Source organism: Aspergillus eucalypticola, assembly GCF_003184535.1.
Source record: "Aspergillus eucalypticola CBS 122712 chromosome Unknown BO83scaffold_7, whole genome shotgun sequence".
Lineage (NCBI taxonomy): Eukaryota > Fungi > Ascomycota > Eurotiomycetes > Eurotiales > Aspergillaceae > Aspergillus > Aspergillus eucalypticola.
This window is the reverse complement of record NW_020290281.1, coordinates 13,021-29,348: the sequence shown is the minus strand read 5'-3', so window position 1 is coordinate 29,348 and position 16,328 is coordinate 13,021. Positions and strand designations below refer to the sequence as shown.

The following is a 16,328-nucleotide window of genomic DNA, read 5'->3' as shown; positions in this document are numbered from 1 at the left end:
GGGAGGAGTTGTTTAGGCTTCTACAAGCTTGTGACCGTTCCCAAGGAATTCGAGGCATCGCCGAGCCAGCGCAATGACCTCGCCTTCCCCGTCTTCAGCATCCTCCTCGTCTGATTCGATATTCTTGTCGGAGATGGACTTGACCATCTGAACGATATCGTCAGACTTGGCGATATATCCGATGAGTCTTTGATCCTCTGATTCCAGAAGTTGAAGCAGAGTCCAGATGGCGATATGCTGGAATGTCGGGTCGCCACTGGCGAGGAAGCGGTTGAGGTAGCCGTGAATACCTCCATTCGGGTCTGCCCAATCACGCACAAAAATGGAGTAGTCACCCACTGCATTCACAACTGTTAGTATATGGAGGGGCAGGTTAACACGTTTGCACACGGTGGGGGGCATACCTTTAGAGGAGAGATTTCCCAGCGCCGCAGCGCTGTTCCCTTGCACTTCGATGCTTTCCGATTCCGTCAAAGGAATCAGGACGTCAAACACCCCCAGATTAAGGAGATGCGGTTTTAGCTCGTCGCTCAGAGCCAGAACCGCGATCGCAGCAGTCATTTCCGACTGAACGCTGAGGGGCACACGGAGGACGAGGTCCTTGCACTTCTGAACAGCGCCGGCCTGCAGGACCAGCTCCTTGTTTCGATCCGAGCTGGCGGCAAGGTTCCGGAGGGTCGAGATGGCGTGACACTGAATCTCTTCATTGTCGGTCGATCCCAGCAGGTCCACCAGGGGCTTGAGGAAGCCCGCATCGATGATAGGCGATTCGTTCAGGGGATGGATGGAGATGTTGCGGATACACGCGACGGCGGATAGGATGAGAGGAAGGTAGGATGACTGCAGCAGTCGCAAGAGGGGTGGAAGACCCTTGGCTCGAACAATTTCGAGCTGGTATTTCTCGTCCGAGGCAAGGTTGCGCAGTGCCAACGCCGCTTGGCATTGGACCTTGGGTGTTGACGAATCCATCAGGTGCACCAGTGATTGAACCAGCCTGGACTCGGTTTGAGCCAGGCGCTTGCGATTCGACGAGTCGACAGCGATGTTACTGAGGGCGGTAGTGCAGTAGTATTGTACATCCACATCGGGAGAAGAGAGCAATTGAACAAGAACGGGGATAGCGCCGGCGTTGACAAGTTGTTGTCGGTTATCATCTACGGCGGATCGCAATGTTAGCAGAGCCACTCCGTCTGGGGATCCTCGCAACCTACCCGAGTGTGTCATATTCAGCAACGCCCCCGTGGCATTTCGTTGTACACGCATGTCCTTCGACTTTGCTAGACGGATCAGCGGGCCCAAGGCACCGGATCGAGCGATCTTAGCCTTATTATCCTCATGGGTAGCCAAGTTTGTAATGCAACCGACCGCATTGCATTGCACTTCCACATTTGGTGACATCATCTGCCGTATTAGAGGAGCCAGTCCTCCCAGAGCGACGATCAGCACCTTATTGTCCGCTGCGACCGGTCAGTAATCCTGCTGGCGCGAGGAATCAATGAAAAGCGAAACCCACCATTTACAGCCAGGTTGCCTAGTGCTGCACTAGCAGCACGTTGAACTTCAATGTCCGAACTCTGCAACAAGAAGAGGATGGGCTCCAACGTGTCTCGATCGACCTCGCGCACATCTGCAAATACCCCCGGATGTTAGCCACCATCGGCACAACAAGGTCTGTGCGTATCAGCCGTACCTCTTTCCGTGATTTCAGCGAATGTCAGACTGGCACTTCGTTGGAGATCGACATTGTCGGAATAGACGAGGGTGCTCAAGGCCCGAAGGGGTTCACCGGCGAAGAAGTCGGTCTCGGTCCTCTATCAAGGAATACTTGTAAGTAAAAAGCGAACGTCGGGTGGAGTAGAAACAGCACTGAAGGGTGCGACAGCAATGAACATACGTTTTCAAGGTAACCCAGAAGATCGGAAACTGCTTCGCGCTCGTTGTCTGCCAAAGTGGTTTCATAAATGCCATCCCTTGAGCGGCCTCCGATCGGGCCGAGACAAGCTGAGATATGGCACCATCGGTCAACTGTCGAGAAGCAGGACAGACAGGCGTTCGTGATTCCGCTCATGCCTTCAGAATGGGGAGCCCGCAGGACCAACAGACGGCCCCGCCAGCGTTTGAACAGGAAAGCAAAGAGTAGGCGGAAGATACGCCGAATGGATTGGGAGAGGAGAGGATCAGGTCGGGCTCCTTGAATGCCAGCAAGCTAGTCGCCTTCCCTTATTCCATCCAACAAAGACTTGCAGCGGAGACGGAACAGACGTGGGAACGGGAGGCGGTCGGGGGGAAGAGCAGGCAGAGTTTCGAGGGAAGGACCGAATGGCGATTGAGGGAAACGCAAGAAGGGGACGGGAAGAAGAGAGGCTCTGGCAGAGGGAGGTACGGGAACACAAGGCCCGGCGCGTGATGGTTTCCTGAGAGGGGAGAGGAAAGTAGGAGGGATGGATGGATAGATAGTACGAGGAGTGGTTTGCTGTAGCCGTAGTGTACTAGTAGTCGACGTCGTAAGTAGGAGGAAGGGGAGATGAGACGGAATGAGGTTGGTTGGTTGGTTAGGTTAGGTTAGGTCAGGTTGGGTAAGTAGCTTCCGGTTGCTTCAAGGGACCCTTAGCACGTTGCTTTCCTCTTTGGAAAACATACAATGGAAAGAGTCAATGGAGGGGAGAGCAATATGACAAGGGGGAGGGGGAGATGGCGGAGAATGGAAGACCCAGGGGGATAGAGGTTCATCACCAGAGTGGATTCTGGGATGGGTTGGATGGAGAGAGAGAGTGAGTGAGCAGAGATGAAAGAAGCAAGCCAGTCTGGTTGTGAGTTAGTTTCACGCAGTGGTAATGGTTAGTTACTGTTACTGTAGTTTAGTGGTAAAGTAAGAACCCGCGCCAGCACCACTTTGGAGTCGGGCAAATGATAACGCGCAGAAAAAAAGCAGGCAGGGGAAGCTCCAAATTCACCAACCACCTTATTCTGTTCATTTTAATTTTAGGTGATGATATTACTCAACCTTGAAATATACTATTGCTCAACTAGATTCATAACTCTGTCGTCTAAACTACTACTACTATCTATATATATCGTAGTTAGTACAGTACGTAGTAAATCTGTCACCGCCGTTATCAACCAGAAGGTCCCATCCCCCGACCGGGGACATCCCCGGTTGTTTATCTTTTGCTCGTCATTGCTTTGCTTTTCGCTTGCTCGTTTTCTGTCGGGCGGCCCCACTGGGCAACAGCTCTGGATGGAACCACTCGTCACTAGTCCGTTTAGTATCCATGCCCGTCATTTAGTTCATAAGAGAGAGAGAGAGAGCGCGCGAGAGAGAGCTCTGTTGCTCGGCCTCACCTTCTTTTGCTCTCCCTCCCTCCCTCCCTCCCTCCACCTCCACCCCCCAATTCCCAGCCACATTCCCGCCATATCGTCTAGGATTCTGAAACTAGTCCCATGAGTGTTCCCACCTTTGATGCAGACATTGAAGCATGTCATCAACCGATCTCAACAAATTAAACTAATTAGCAACCGTTCTATACCAATTTCATTGTTCGCATGCTCATCTGGCAAACATCATGATGGGGTCAAGAAATAAATACCTCTCTGGTTCCACTTCGGAAGCTAACCATCGCCCCAGAGCACAGTTCCTACACCGTAGATTCAGCTGCTACGGATTTGAACATACATAATTTCTTAAAGCAAGACCCAGGTAGTAGCAGTTAACTATTAGTAGTAGTATAGCCCGGTCTACACATTTTAAGCTTTAGCAGCAACAAAGGGAAAAGAATGTTAAAGAAAGCTACCTACCCGTCTGCATGAATGAACAACTACTACTTACCAGCTTGCAGGATCAGAATCATTTATCGCTGTAGTTCCTAGAAGCTGTTAAGTTGCTATGACTGCCTATTTTCAGGTATTTCGTATAGTAGCAAGTAGTATCAACTCAGAAAAGCATCCTGAGTGGACAGTGAGGCGACTATGCTGATCACCGGACAGCATTCGGGGAAGATGATCAACATCCATGCTTGGACCAACAACTATCTACTAACTATTTCGGATCAATCACCTGTCAACCATCCATCATCATCCTCCTCCACCATCACCACTACCACCATCATCATCATAGCATCCCCAAAACTAGTGGCATGCCAATGGATCAGTCCTTCAAAAGTACATGCACAACATGGCCTGATTTATATTTAAATTCCAGTCATCTGGGATCTGTCACGGGTACAGCCGTGTTGCCCGTGGCGGAACTAATATCTGGTTATCTGGTTAGTAAGTAGAAGTAGTTGTATCGGCTGACAGGGATAGATTAGTTAATGAAACTTTGCTTGGATGATGGGATTGCATTGGATTCCACGCTGAGACTTGTTGCGACGCATTTACCCCTGCATCTACCTGTGCGTGCTTTTGAAACCATATCCAACACTACCGGTTTATCTACTGTGCATCTACATACTCAATATATTTCTCAGGGTACTACATGCAACGCCAGGGAGATACACCAGAAAAAGAGGGAGAGAGAGTGTGTGTGAGTGGATGTATGTGACTATGAGTGTTGCCACCACATAGACCACGTGAGTGGAGATGGGCAAAAACAGTCTTCTTAATATTCACAACTATCAAAAATGGCTTGCATCACATGAAGGCCCGGGCCCATGATCCCGATGCCAATCACTGGCCGGCTGAACCATCCATTCGACAAACCTCAGAGGCTTACAGTAAGCAGTTTTTCCCGTTGTGCAAATGATGTCTTTTCCTTTCTCCCTGCCCCGCAAAGTTAAAATGTCCATGGGCAGCGCAAAAGTGCGGAGGAGCCCACGAGATCCCCGTCCTTAGCATGGCCTGGTATCGAATCAGTCTTCCCTTCAATGCTCCCATTGTGGATTTGCTCAGGACACATCGACCCCGTTCCGTGCGTCAGTTGTGACGCAGTCGTACAGATTCAGATATATACAAAAAAAGGGATACTTCGAGTCTACTATCTACATCGTGCTATATCGACTATCCCGGTCACTATGCAGGGTGCAGGCGATGGAATGCTGGGGCAAAGGGGAGAGGCCAAACCATTAGTTACGGAGGACTAAGTTGCCACTGTCAGACAGAGGCTCCTGGAATAAACCTGCAGAAAAAGGATATTCCATGTTCCGGACGTTTTATTTGATCTCAGACCGGGAAAAACGGCTGAAGGCATCGGCATTGCTTTTGCGCCCTGCAACCCGGGCGACCAATTTGATACTTGCTCCACTCCCCGGAGTTACTTAAAAGATGCCTGCAGTCAATCCATCGACCTGCAGTCAGACAACAGCTCCGATCGGGGAGATTTATGTTCCTTGAGGACCGAGGACCTGTAGTAGACTATGTACTTCATGACGAACCGACTGGTAGTTTGACGCTAAATGGAAGCCCAGTGGAATCATCTCAGACGGGCAACCATGGTAGCCCGTGTTTCGGGGGGCGCAGGCTCACTCGTCCAACTAATAACAGGACCCTCACTGTAATTCGCCGGTCCGCCCTGGATGGATGGAGTTTCTGGATAGAGCAGACATGGTGCGATGCGCCTCCTCTCTCGAAGTATCAAGCTGGTCCCTCTTCGAATGGGGAACCGGTCGTCTCTAGTCGTAGAATTAGTACGTACTACTTCCACTACTACTAGATACTTATTGCAGACCTGCGCATTCCGTTTGCCCCACAGAGGAGAAGATCTTACCATTTGACTCGCATGGTTGCCATTCTATTCCGGCATTCCAACCCAAGGGAGACGAAGAAGTAAGAGAAATAGCAACACTTTCCCACCAGCCTTGACTTGGATATTTCCTCCTCCCCTCTTTTTCTGTTCAGTGCGCATTTTATCTTTACTAGTTCCTCCCTTTCTTTCCCCTTCCTTTCCTCCCCTTAGAACCTGTCAAGGATAACTTCTTCTTATTGTCATCCTCCCCTACATCACTGGCCCTGATCGTCTGCCCTGATTCCCAAAGAGAACCCAGATTTGCCTCCGGATCCACCTTCGAACCATTGCAATGCGCCGAAGCAGCGGACAACTCTAAACCTCACTCCTCTGTCCCCGACTGAACCTGAACGGAAGAATTTGAGGACTGTCAAAAAATTAAGATCCCAATTTAGGGCTGTCGCGTCGATCGCACGAGGTGACAGACAACTAGAAAGTGGACAGGAACAGCAGATTCGAGAAGCGATTGTCTCGTGGACCTCTGTTTCCCCCGATCAGCTAACTAAATTAACAACCGACCGAGTTGTCACTCTCGACGTGGGTTGATAATCGAGAGAAGAGAGAGGAGGGTGACTGAAGGAAGAAACAAAAGAAAAAGGATCAGAAGACTTGATAAATCCGATCCCTTTCCCACTGGATTTCCCCAAGGATTAAATCAGGAGAAGCAAAACCCGATTGATTTGACTCTGCCTTGATTTAATTTTGATTCACTTCTTATTTTCCTTTTCTTTCTTTGTTTCTTTTCTTTTCTTTTTATTTTTTTTCTTCTTTTCCTTTTTCCCTTTCCAATAATCCCAACCCCATGTCTGTGTCTGCATCCGTTTCCGCCTCCGCCTCCTCCAACCTCCCATCCGATTCTCGCTCCTCAGGACCCCTCCGTCGTCTGAGCCAACTGCGTGCCTATACGCAGCAGCATTTCTCCTCCTCCGCTTCCTCTTCCTCCTCCTCGCACCCTCCTGCCTCGTCATCATCGACCAACGGTCCCCGCATCTCGCGTCGTCATACCCTCAGCAGTCGAGTTTCCTGGTTTTCTCCCGCCTCCACTGGGACCGAATCTTCGCAACTCTCGCCTGTGGGGTCTCGCTCGTCGGGCCCATGTCCCGAAAGTGAGCAGCCATCCACTCTTGCCCGCTATAGTGCGGTTTTTTTCCCCAGCTACCGCGGCCTCGAGCTCGACTTGCGTTCCTCCCGCCAGTCCGACCTGTCCAGCTCTTCTCCTTCCAACAACCAATCCGGTGGCCGTCAGACGACAGCTCAAGGCACGACCATGGCGCGGCCCAGAGGTGCCTCTCAGGCGCTGGATGCGAGACCCGATCTCGATGGCACCAGTCCATCGGCCTCGTCCAACCTTCACGCGGGAGCCCTCGACTCGTCCGACCCCGTGATGTCGGAGAACCCGTCGACTGCGTCCCCGCGACCGAAGCAGAAAGCGACCATCCGCTTCTTCCCCCATCAAGACACCCATCAAAGCTCCCGACCCTCCTTGCCCTTCATCCCCGTCTCGCGAACGCTACCGTCTGAAAGTTGCGTCATCCGAGTTGGTCGGTACTCAGAACGCGATGGCCTGCCCGTGGCCAACCCAACAGACCCCTCCGATGCCCCGGTCGGGTTCAAGTCGAAGGTTGTGAGTCGGAAACACTGCGAGTTTTTATACCTGAACGGCCAGTGGCATATCAAGGATGTTGGAAGCTCGTCGGGGACGTTTCTCAACCACATGCGCTTGAGCCAGCCGAACATGCCGTCTCGGCTGTATACTGTGAAGGATGGAGATATTGTGCAGCTGGGGATTGACTTTCGGGGAGGCGAGGAGATGATTTTCCGCTGCGTACGTATACGGATCGAGTGTAATCGGTCCTGGCAGCAGCAGCCGAATGAATTCAAGTATGATTTATCTGGCCTCGAAGCTGGAAGCTGTTTGTGTGGACTACCGGCTAATGAGCGATGCAGTAAAAACACCGAGAGTCTGATTCGGAATTTGGGCAAGGGAGATACAGCGGATTATTCTGGATGTCGGGAATGCTCCATTTGTCTTGGTTCTGTTCTGGTTCGTTCCTCTCCTTCTGGCGGATCGCACAACTGCAGGACACAGCTAATTTGTTTGAAGCGGCCTTACCAGTGTTTGTTCATGGCAGCCTGCGCCCACGTCTGGCATTACAAATGCGTTAGTCGTCTTATCCACACGCCAGACTACCCCATGTTCCAATGTCCCAACTGCCGTGCCTACACCGATTTAAGCGCCGAGGTCGATGATACAAACGATTTTGACGAGGAGGACGAGAAGAAGGACACGCCAGAGGACAAGCAGGACACCACCGATGCATCTCGGTCACAAACGAATTCGCCCCAGTTGGAGGCTCAGCCAGCCCCTTCTGGCGACGAACCCCGCCATGACAACCTGCCGGCCGAGGCAGGCCTCGCTGCCAATATTGAGAGCATGCGTCTGCAAGACACAGATGCATCCGATGATGCGCGGCGTCCCCCCGCTCCCACGTCCAACAATGATGGCACTCCTGCTATTGCCGATAACGAAGTCCCTGGCTGGCAGTCCGTGACCCAGTCACCCAATGCTCTACAGGCCCGCCAGTCCCACCTGCGTGCGGACACCCCTGTCCGGTCGGAGTCATCTGAGGACAATCCTCTGACGCCATTGAACGATTCGGGGCCCCTAGCCCTTGACGGCCGGGCCGCCATGCCCTGAAGCAACGAGGAGTGTGGTCGCGACATTATTGGATAGATCGCTCCGATCCGCTCCTCAATCAGCTGTATTTGGCTTCTAGGTTTGGACAACCCTTGCATCCAGTCCACAGGACTGAGTCGTCATTGATATGTGCATCCCTATTGTCGCTTTGGTTTGATATCTTTTGTCTTTTGCATTCTCGAGCCGTATTCTCATGTCCCATTGTTATTAGCTTCTTTAAGTCCCAGCATTGAGCATCGCGATTGTTTCTTTCCCCCTCTGCTTCCCCATTTATTCTCTTCCAATCCCACCTATTCCACCTATTTTATACCCATTTGCAGCATCCTTTCTCCCTTACACACACACTCCCTCTCACTCCATCCCGTTCGGCACTGGCTATTTCACCATCAACACAGTGGACCACCTACCATGCCATGCCTTGCGAAATGCACCCGGCTTGGAGTACACACACACACGGGAATCATCTTTGGAACCCGGAGGTTGGCGTTTACAGTCAGTCAGTAGTGGCCCCCTTTTAATTTGTTTCTTTTTGGTTTGTCCGGAACGGAGATTCATTGGCGCGCATGAATGGGTGTGGTTGTGAGATGTACATACCAGCTATACATATATTTCATATTTTATCCAATAAACCTACCTACCCAGATATATCATCCCTGTCTGGAATTAGGCAGCACATTGCAAGATTAGTTTCCCTGTCCTTGTGTTGCGAGGTAACATGAGAACGCAGCATCACGATGCTCGGCGGGTTGGCCGCCTGGCAGTCTCTGTCCAACCCAACCCCACCCACTATTAGTATCTTTGATCATCACCGATAGTACTACCACTACCACCACCACCACCACCACTACTACTACTACTACTACTACTACTACTACTACTACCACCATACCGTGCATTCTGACAGTAAACTACAGTACTAGTAATACTTAGTAGTAGGAAGATCATCCATTGCCTAACCGTTCTCTCTCTCTCTATATATATATATATATCGCCATTGGAAATAAGATAATAAACATTTCTCTCGAAATTCAAGTACTGCTAGCTACTATATTGACTTATTGACTGCTGTGATTGAAGTTCCAACTAAGTTGTTACGGGCAGAGGTACATGCTTAGTAGTATTCTAATGAATATATATTTTTTTTTGTTGTTAGTAGTAGTAGTATTTCCTTCAAAACCATTAATTCCTAGTATTTTAAATAGATAAGCAACAAACAGTAAGTACTACTAGTAGCAACGTATTCTGCATACACAATAGTATAGTTGTAAGTACATTAATAGTGTATACACGAGTCAATTGACTAACTACTAGTAGTAGCGCTACTGAAAACAAAGCCGACATCAGTTTTACTAACTTAGTAGTCAGTACCCTGTATGCTGAATCATGCAACTCACTAAGTTCAATTACTAGCTTGGCTTGTTAATAGATGGAAGCAAGGAATTACAATTCTGAATATTTGTTTGTTTTATCAATGGTGGATTAGATTGATTTCCTTTCTCACTTCATCAATCTGATAATAGTACACACCGAGTCATTAAGTCACATAAGGAAAAACGCAGAAAGATAAAAGAACAATTCGCTGGTATCAATCATCTCATATCATCTCAGGCCCAAGTCTCTTTTGTCTCCTGGCCCCTTAAACATATGTCATCATGGATAATCATCATCAGCAAAGCTGCTGCTCTAGTAAACATCATCCCTTAGCTCAACCAAGCTTCAAAACCCCCGCTGGGTGCCAAGGGTTCCGCGGTTATCAAGGTCCGAGTCGACGCGGGGGTCGAGCTTGTTAGCCATGTCGGAGCTGTGAGGGCCGGCGGTGCGCTGGCCGGTAGTGTTGTAGCTGCTGCTGGCCATTCCCTGGTGACGGGCGCGGTTGTCCATGTCCGAGTCAACGCGAGGATCCAGCTTGTTGGCCATGTTGGAGCCGTGAGGGCCTGCGTTGCTGCTGCCGCCGTAGCCGCTGCTGGTGGTGTAGTCGTTCACGCCACTGCCATAGCCTGCACCAGTTCCTGCACCACCGCCGTAGCCTGCGCCGGTGGTGTGGGTGCCGGAGTAGCCGCCAGCGGCACGGTTGTCTGGGTTGAGTGTTAGTATTGTGCTTGAGGGTATAAAGGGTGGGATAAGGGGGGGTGTATGTACCTCTGTCACTGTCAACGCGGGGGTCCATCTTGTTCGCCATGCTAGAGTCGTGAGGGCCGTGGGCACCACCCATAGCCTGGTGACGGGCACGGTTGTCGCGGTCACTGTCGACACGGGGGTCCATCTTGTTGGCCATGCCGGACTCGTGAGGACCCGAAGAGTAGCCACCGGAGGAGTAGCCGGCACCGGAGCCGCCCATACCGCCGGTGGGGTTGGCACGGTTGTCACGGTCACTGTCGACGCGGGGGTCCATCTTGTTGGCCATGCTGGAGTCGTGGGGGCCGTGAGCGCCGCCCATGGCTTCGTGGCGGGCGCGGTTGTCTGGGGAGTATGTTAGTATCGAATTGGAGGGAACGATTGGAGGGGTATATAGCTTACCGCGGTCGCTGTCGACGCGGGGGTCCATCTTGTTGGCCATGTTGGAGGAGTGGGGACCAGCGTTGGAGGAAGAAGTGTTGCTGGAAGAAGTGTTGCTGGACTCCTTGTGGTGGCCAGTCACGGCATCCTTAACCTTGTGCATAAGTCCGGACATGATGGGCAGTTGTATGTGTGTTTTGTTTAGAAATTGAGGATAGGATTGTAGATAGAGAGTTTGAAATGTGGTAGTTGTAGACAGTCAGATATGCTGAATCAGTTATTGTGTTAATGATGAGGATCGAAATTTCTTGGAGACCAGCCAGGTTTAAATAAGGAGTGGTGAGTGAATGGACATCTGGCCATGACGTAGGGATACGTCGAGTGGCCGCATTCCCTCCTGGACGTGCCCTGGTCAAGCAAAGTGACTTGATGGCGGTTGAATGAACGATTGATTGAGTTCACCTCCCTCACAATGGCGGGCTGGTAGGATGACGTTGTGATGTGCTCATGTTTCTCAGCCCTAAAGCAGCGATGGATAGGGTCTTTGTCATTGTCCTCTAGCGGCATCGAAAACGGCAGGGAATAGCTCCCACGGATGTCGATCGTTCCTAGGCGGGACGTTAAGTGGTGAGTGGCTCCGCATATTCGTGTAAGGCCAGATTAAGAAGCCGTCTATTTTTGTCTCCTACCAGCGTGTCCAGCCAGTTACTGCCTTCTGGCCAAGTCTGGGGTTGTTGGAGATGTGCATCAGTGAAGATGAGTCAGCAATTCACCGCAGATGATGACCTCAGCCAGTGTGTCGATGTCGTCGGCCAAGCCTGCATGCATGGTAGTTATTGGCTGCAGCTGTGAGTTGCGGGGATTAAGGGAGAGCAAGACCCACTCATACGAATCCACTTGCTGCGGGCCCAGATGGTGCCTCCGATCGAATGGGGATCGGTCTTCCCCCTCCATCTGGCATGCCAGATTGAGCTGCACACCTTATTCTTTAGGATTATTTTAGTATCCGCACTAGCCTACTGCACTGTAAATACCTCCGAGTATAGAGGAGCCGTGTATCCCAGAGATATCTGGTGGCGCGGTCTCGTATACGGCGGGTGTAGTGATAGAGAATCCTATAGTTCGGGCTCCTCCCGGCTTACATCACGGATTGACCCGACCCAGACAATGACAATCTGTTCCGTGGGCGGAAGCATATCACTGCCGTTTTGATACTATTCGTTTGCCAAGGTCTCACCATGCATGATGCAATCTGCGTGAATCAAGCTCCCCATAGTGCTGTGCACGTCGACGATATTCCTACTTTAGCATTTCGGTCTAGTTTGGACGGGATGTCGAAGAGCTCTTTGTCCTGTTCCTGAAATTGATTTGCTGGCAACACCGGGTGAATCCTTGGAAGACTGGAGACGTAAGCGGCTGTCAGATCTACACCCGCCCGTCCAGTGGAGCGTACAGTTGAGAGTGGCTTGCATCGCTAGCAAGGTTGGCAGACCGGTCTAGCTCGTAACAGCATGCACCTCCGTGTAGCTATTCGTCATTCAATCCGGCCTACAATGGGGAGTTTCTCTTGCAAACAGGCTTGGGCATCCTGAGCTCTCAATCACTACAGTATCATATCCAGGACCTTGAGTGCTGCGCCGCCAGCAATGTAGGTTATTGTATATCGGAATCAGGTGGAGATTTCCCAAACGGTGCTGCTAATTGAGGTGGAGTGTCACCGGGACAACCAGCTACCCCTATATGGAATGATTGTTTGGTTCTGCGGCCATCTCGGATATAGATTATTTCTTGGCCAAACCCAGGAAATATGATGGTTTCGCTTGACATCTACCATGGACGCGTCAATCGCTGGCTGGAACTCAGACGCTGCGTCTAGTTGTAGTGAAGATCTAGAAGAGGTATTCGGACTACTTTCACTGTCCCGACTGTTAATGGCATCCGAAATGAGTTTAATGATGCCCTCGTTTCCAAACTCCATGGCATGTGTAAGCGGCTTTGTGCCATAGTGGTCCTCTGAATTTGGGTTCACTTTGCCGGTCTTGAGCAGTAGTGCAACAATGCTTTCATGGCCTCCCTGGCAGGCAAGAGCCAGTGATGTCTTGCCATGGTTGTCCTGCATATCAGGATCGACCTCATCGTTCGCAAGTAGTAGCCCGACAATCTCATCGTGGCCATGATACGAGACCTGCGCGAGCGGCGTCTTACCACCTGCATCCCGACAGTTCGGGTCAGGTATCCCGGTACTCAGGAGTGACTTGACAATATTATTATGTCCCGTGAGTGCAGCATGCAGTAGTGGGAGTGCGTCCATACTTGTCCCTAGAGTTGAGGTCTTTGACTCCAAAGTCGAGCAGTATCACAATACTTCCGTGGCCACGGTGTGCTGCTCGTGAGAGTACAGTAATACCCCTAGTATCTTATTCGATTGGGATCAACTCTCCCGGTGTTCAGTAAGAAAGTGACAACATCTTCATGCTGAGCATCTGCTGCATAGGCAATGGGTGTAAGCCCAACATAATCCACGAAATCTGGACCAACTTTGCCGGTAGCAAGAAGCATCTTGATGATATTGAGATGGCCACGTCCCGCTCCATACCCGAAGGGCGTTTTTCTTCCACTAAAGGCCCGCATGTCGGGGCGAATCCCTTGCTTGCTGAGCAGGAGGCTGACAATACTCTCGTTACCATGATATGCTGCATGTGCGAGTGGCGATAGTCCACTATTGTCCACTTCATTCACATCAATCCACCGCGGTGTTTGGAATAAGAAGGGGAAAGACCAGACTGTCTGAGCAGGAGCTACAGCACGTCAAATGTCCCATACTCTGCTGCGAGTGATAAAGCCGAACGACCATGGGTGCTCCTATGATTCAAATCGATATCTTTGTCTTGTAGTAGCGTTTGAACGGTGCGACGTAATCCCAGCCATGATGCTCGCATTAGAGTGGTGGAGGGAGTGACCGTTAATATATCGTCTAAGGTACTCATGATGTGATCGATCCACAGATATGTTCGATTTCGAACGGAGGTCAGTTCGGAGAGAAGAAGGTTGCGCTCGTCTGCCAGAAGTTGTAGTCGATCTGCAAGCTCCTCTATGCTGTGCTCTATGACCATGTTGATTTCTCCCGCTATCTTGTGTACCTCATCGTTATCTTCTCCACGTAGGTGAATAGCTGGGAAGTTATTCTCAGGAGACTGAAACCTTCTCTGAATAGCGCTATATGGTCGACTAATGATGAGAAATCTCAATTTCGAAGACGGTCGGAAAGCAGGTGCGGTCTTTGCTCGAAGATCTGATGGAGGATGCAGCATAAAGCATCCACAAGGGATGTCCGATTCTCGAAATCCTCCTTGAAGCAGAAGTAGCAGACCACACTTGTCCTTGAACTAAGCAAAACTTCATCTAATAGATATCTGGCCAGGACGGATTTTCCACAGCCAGGATCGGCTGAAACCCAGAGAAGGCCCTGCCCATGATCTTCTCTCCAACTTTCGAAGAGGTGGTGTTGGATGAACCACTGACAAGTCCCCTCAACTCGTTGTGGGCTCCTATTCTTAGCGTCTCGGTAGTTGCAGGTATACAGCTGCTTGAGGATGTTGGCTTTCCACTCTGATGTATGTTCTTCGTACGGTGGAGTATCTATACCAATGTTATTATATTTCATTATCAACGCAAGAGAAATTATTGGGCACATACAGTGAGGATCCATGTACATCAGGGCTTCCTTCGCTAAGGCTGCAGCTACGCCGGCAGCATAGGCATGCCAGTCATCATTTTTGTGAGAGTTACAATAATCGGAAATCCACGAATGACAACGCATTGGAACTGGTCCATAAGTCCGGCAGCCTCCATCTCACAACACATCGCGCCACCTGATTCCCTTGCTATGATGTCCCGCTTTGTTCCATCTTTGATGACACGGTTTCCTGACGCTATAATGCCATAGAAGACGCGTGACTCGTGAGGCAGTGTTCGCGGAGCTCGTCTCAAGGCCCTAGTTGCGTCACAAGAGACGCAGTTTTGCCCTTCCTGAGCGTGGATATAGTCCGCTGGGAACAAGAGATCGGTGTCCGGCAGCGGCCTTTGATACTCTGTTAATATGGGATATCTGCGCAGCATACCCGACAGAAACGATGCAATCCGGTTTGCTCGGATTTGGTGGTCTGAGGTCATGTTTGCCATAGTCTTTCTCCACTCAGCAGGCGGAGGACACAGTACACCCTTCCTCTTGAACCCGTTTGTGGTTTCTTTACCCAAATCATATTCGACTACACCTCCAATAAGTCTGTCCGGAGCGCTAACGACCACATCCCCAAGACGAATATCGTTAGCAAGGCTAGGAATGCCACCACCAATGCCCGCCAGTAAACGAAGCTTGATTGCTGGGAAAGTGCGAATTAGGTGGATGGCCACGGCCGCCGCGGATGCCGTTCCCTGTGACCCCTTTGGGAGTGCCGCGAGCACAACATTGTGCCCATTCAAGGATCCAAGTATGTATATGTTCGGATCTTTTCTGTTTCCCAGAAGCATTCCATGCTCTTCGTCAAGCATATATCAAGCCGCACTCAGTTCAACCTCCAAGGGGCATATTAATGCGACCGTGTACGCATCGTTGTTAAGACGCCGTATGGAAGTGCTAGGCATTTCCCACCGCTCTGCCGTCAATGAGTTAGGAAGGAGAGAGTTTCTAGGATCATAAGGCTTAGAACAGGCCCAAGGGCAGTATGCGACATATGAAGTTCCCAGTGAGATGCGGAGACCAGGGCTCAGCCTCGCGCTGATGACATGTGCCTTCGTGCACCAATAAACACTGAAATCTTAAGACACCAAAGGTACCATTTGAATATATGATCTCTGGTATTGGTATCATGACCCACTTGACCTAATGCTGATGCTGTTGATATAGCGAGAGAAAATGAAGGCCAAACATAGAAGCCCCTCCCTAGACTTTCTTGATTTCCCAGATGAAGATGCTCATTTTAAGATGGGAAATCCGAGACTGAAGCGTGGTGAACGACATTCGTTCGTATTACATCTTCCCAGCGCTTGCCAGGCGGCAAGCCGACGAACTGCAACGAGACGATCGGCTCCCGCTAGTAGATAGTCGCAACAGAACTAAGTCTGTGCCACTCCAAAAGCGCCGAAACATGATTACTTATGAGTAGGCCGATTCGAGTAATAACATTGTGACTGAAGAGATTCGAAGTCGTGGTTGGCACGTTAGTAGTCCTAATGATGTTGTCAACTGCGGATCCCAGGTTATTCGAGGGAATATGTATCCACTGCTTATCATCACTTACAGCACGTGATGCATTCTTAGCCCTCTATGATCTGTCTGAATTTCACTTTCTCATGGTATCCAAATTGGATGTTTCATCGTGGCCAAACCAGGTCAAAGTACGTGGAAGTCAACTG

At 50.5% G+C, this 16,328-nt stretch overlaps 6 protein-coding genes across 6 annotated transcripts; 2 read left to right on the top strand and 4 right to left on the bottom strand.

Annotated features, from left to right (window-relative positions):
* Positions 1–12: 12 nt before the first annotated feature.
* On the bottom strand, positions 13–2,068 carry vac8 (protein anchor VAC8; the record flags this gene model as incomplete). The annotated part of the gene is made up of 6 exons (XM_025527388.1): positions 13–338; positions 405–1,154; positions 1,212–1,457; positions 1,514–1,627; positions 1,691–1,811; positions 1,895–2,068. The coding sequence occupies 6 exons, from the start codon at positions 2,066–2,068 to the stop codon at positions 13–15; spliced, it is 1,731 nt and encodes a 576-aa protein (XP_025389945.1).
* Positions 2,069–4,420: 2,352 nt separating this feature from the next.
* On the top strand, positions 4,421–5,198 carry BO83DRAFT_220139 (uncharacterized protein). Its single transcript, XM_025526811.1, has 2 exons — positions 4,421–4,712; positions 4,791–5,198. Exons 1-2 carry the CDS (start codon positions 4,650–4,652, stop codon positions 5,076–5,078), a joined length of 351 nt encoding a protein of 116 aa, XP_025389944.1. The 5' UTR covers positions 4,421–4,649; the 3' UTR covers positions 5,079–5,198.
* A 1,323-nt stretch (positions 5,199–6,521) lies between these two features.
* On the top strand, positions 6,522–8,654 carry BO83DRAFT_461465 (FHA domain protein; the record flags this gene model as incomplete). Its single annotated transcript, XM_025537260.1, has 3 exons — positions 6,522–7,600; positions 7,667–7,763; positions 7,809–8,654. The coding sequence occupies 3 exons, from the start codon at positions 6,522–6,524 to the stop codon at positions 8,415–8,417; spliced, it is 1,785 nt and encodes a 594-aa protein (XP_025389943.1). The 3' UTR covers positions 8,418–8,654.
* A 1,479-nt stretch (positions 8,655–10,133) lies between these two features.
* On the bottom strand, positions 10,134–11,088 carry BO83DRAFT_386786 (cell surface protein; the record flags this gene model as incomplete). Its single annotated transcript, XM_025532684.1, has 3 exons — positions 10,134–10,492; positions 10,557–10,877; positions 10,935–11,088. The coding sequence occupies 3 exons, from the start codon at positions 11,086–11,088 to the stop codon at positions 10,134–10,136; spliced, it is 834 nt and encodes a 277-aa protein (XP_025389942.1).
* Positions 11,089–11,660: 572 nt separating this feature from the next.
* Positions 11,661–13,224, bottom strand: BO83DRAFT_425033 (ankyrin repeat domain-containing protein; the record flags this gene model as incomplete). The annotated part of the gene is made up of 3 exons (XM_025535187.1): positions 11,661–11,731; positions 11,803–11,899; positions 12,745–13,224. 3 exons carry the CDS (start codon positions 13,222–13,224, stop codon positions 11,661–11,663), a joined length of 648 nt encoding a protein of 215 aa, XP_025389941.1.
* Positions 13,225–14,315: 1,091 nt separating this feature from the next.
* Positions 14,316–15,557, bottom strand: BO83DRAFT_397066 (5'-methylthioadenosine/S-adenosylhomocysteine nucleosidase family protein; the record flags this gene model as incomplete). Its single annotated transcript, XM_025533172.1, has 4 exons — positions 14,316–14,430; positions 14,606–14,654; positions 14,720–15,451; positions 15,479–15,557. The coding sequence occupies 4 exons, from the start codon at positions 15,555–15,557 to the stop codon at positions 14,316–14,318; spliced, it is 975 nt and encodes a 324-aa protein (XP_025389940.1).
* Between the last annotated feature and the right edge of the window lie 771 nt (positions 15,558–16,328).

Excerpts from the sequence above, each read along its gene's own strand:
- BO83DRAFT_220139 (XM_025526811.1), top strand. The coding sequence starts at position 4,650 with ATGATCCCGATGCCAATCACTGGCCGGCTGAACCATCCATTCGACAAA. Across the intron at positions 4,713-4,790 it reads ACAAACCTCAGAGGCTTACA|CGCAAAAGTGCGGAGGAGCC; the intron begins GTAAGCAGTTTT and ends GTCCATGGGCAG.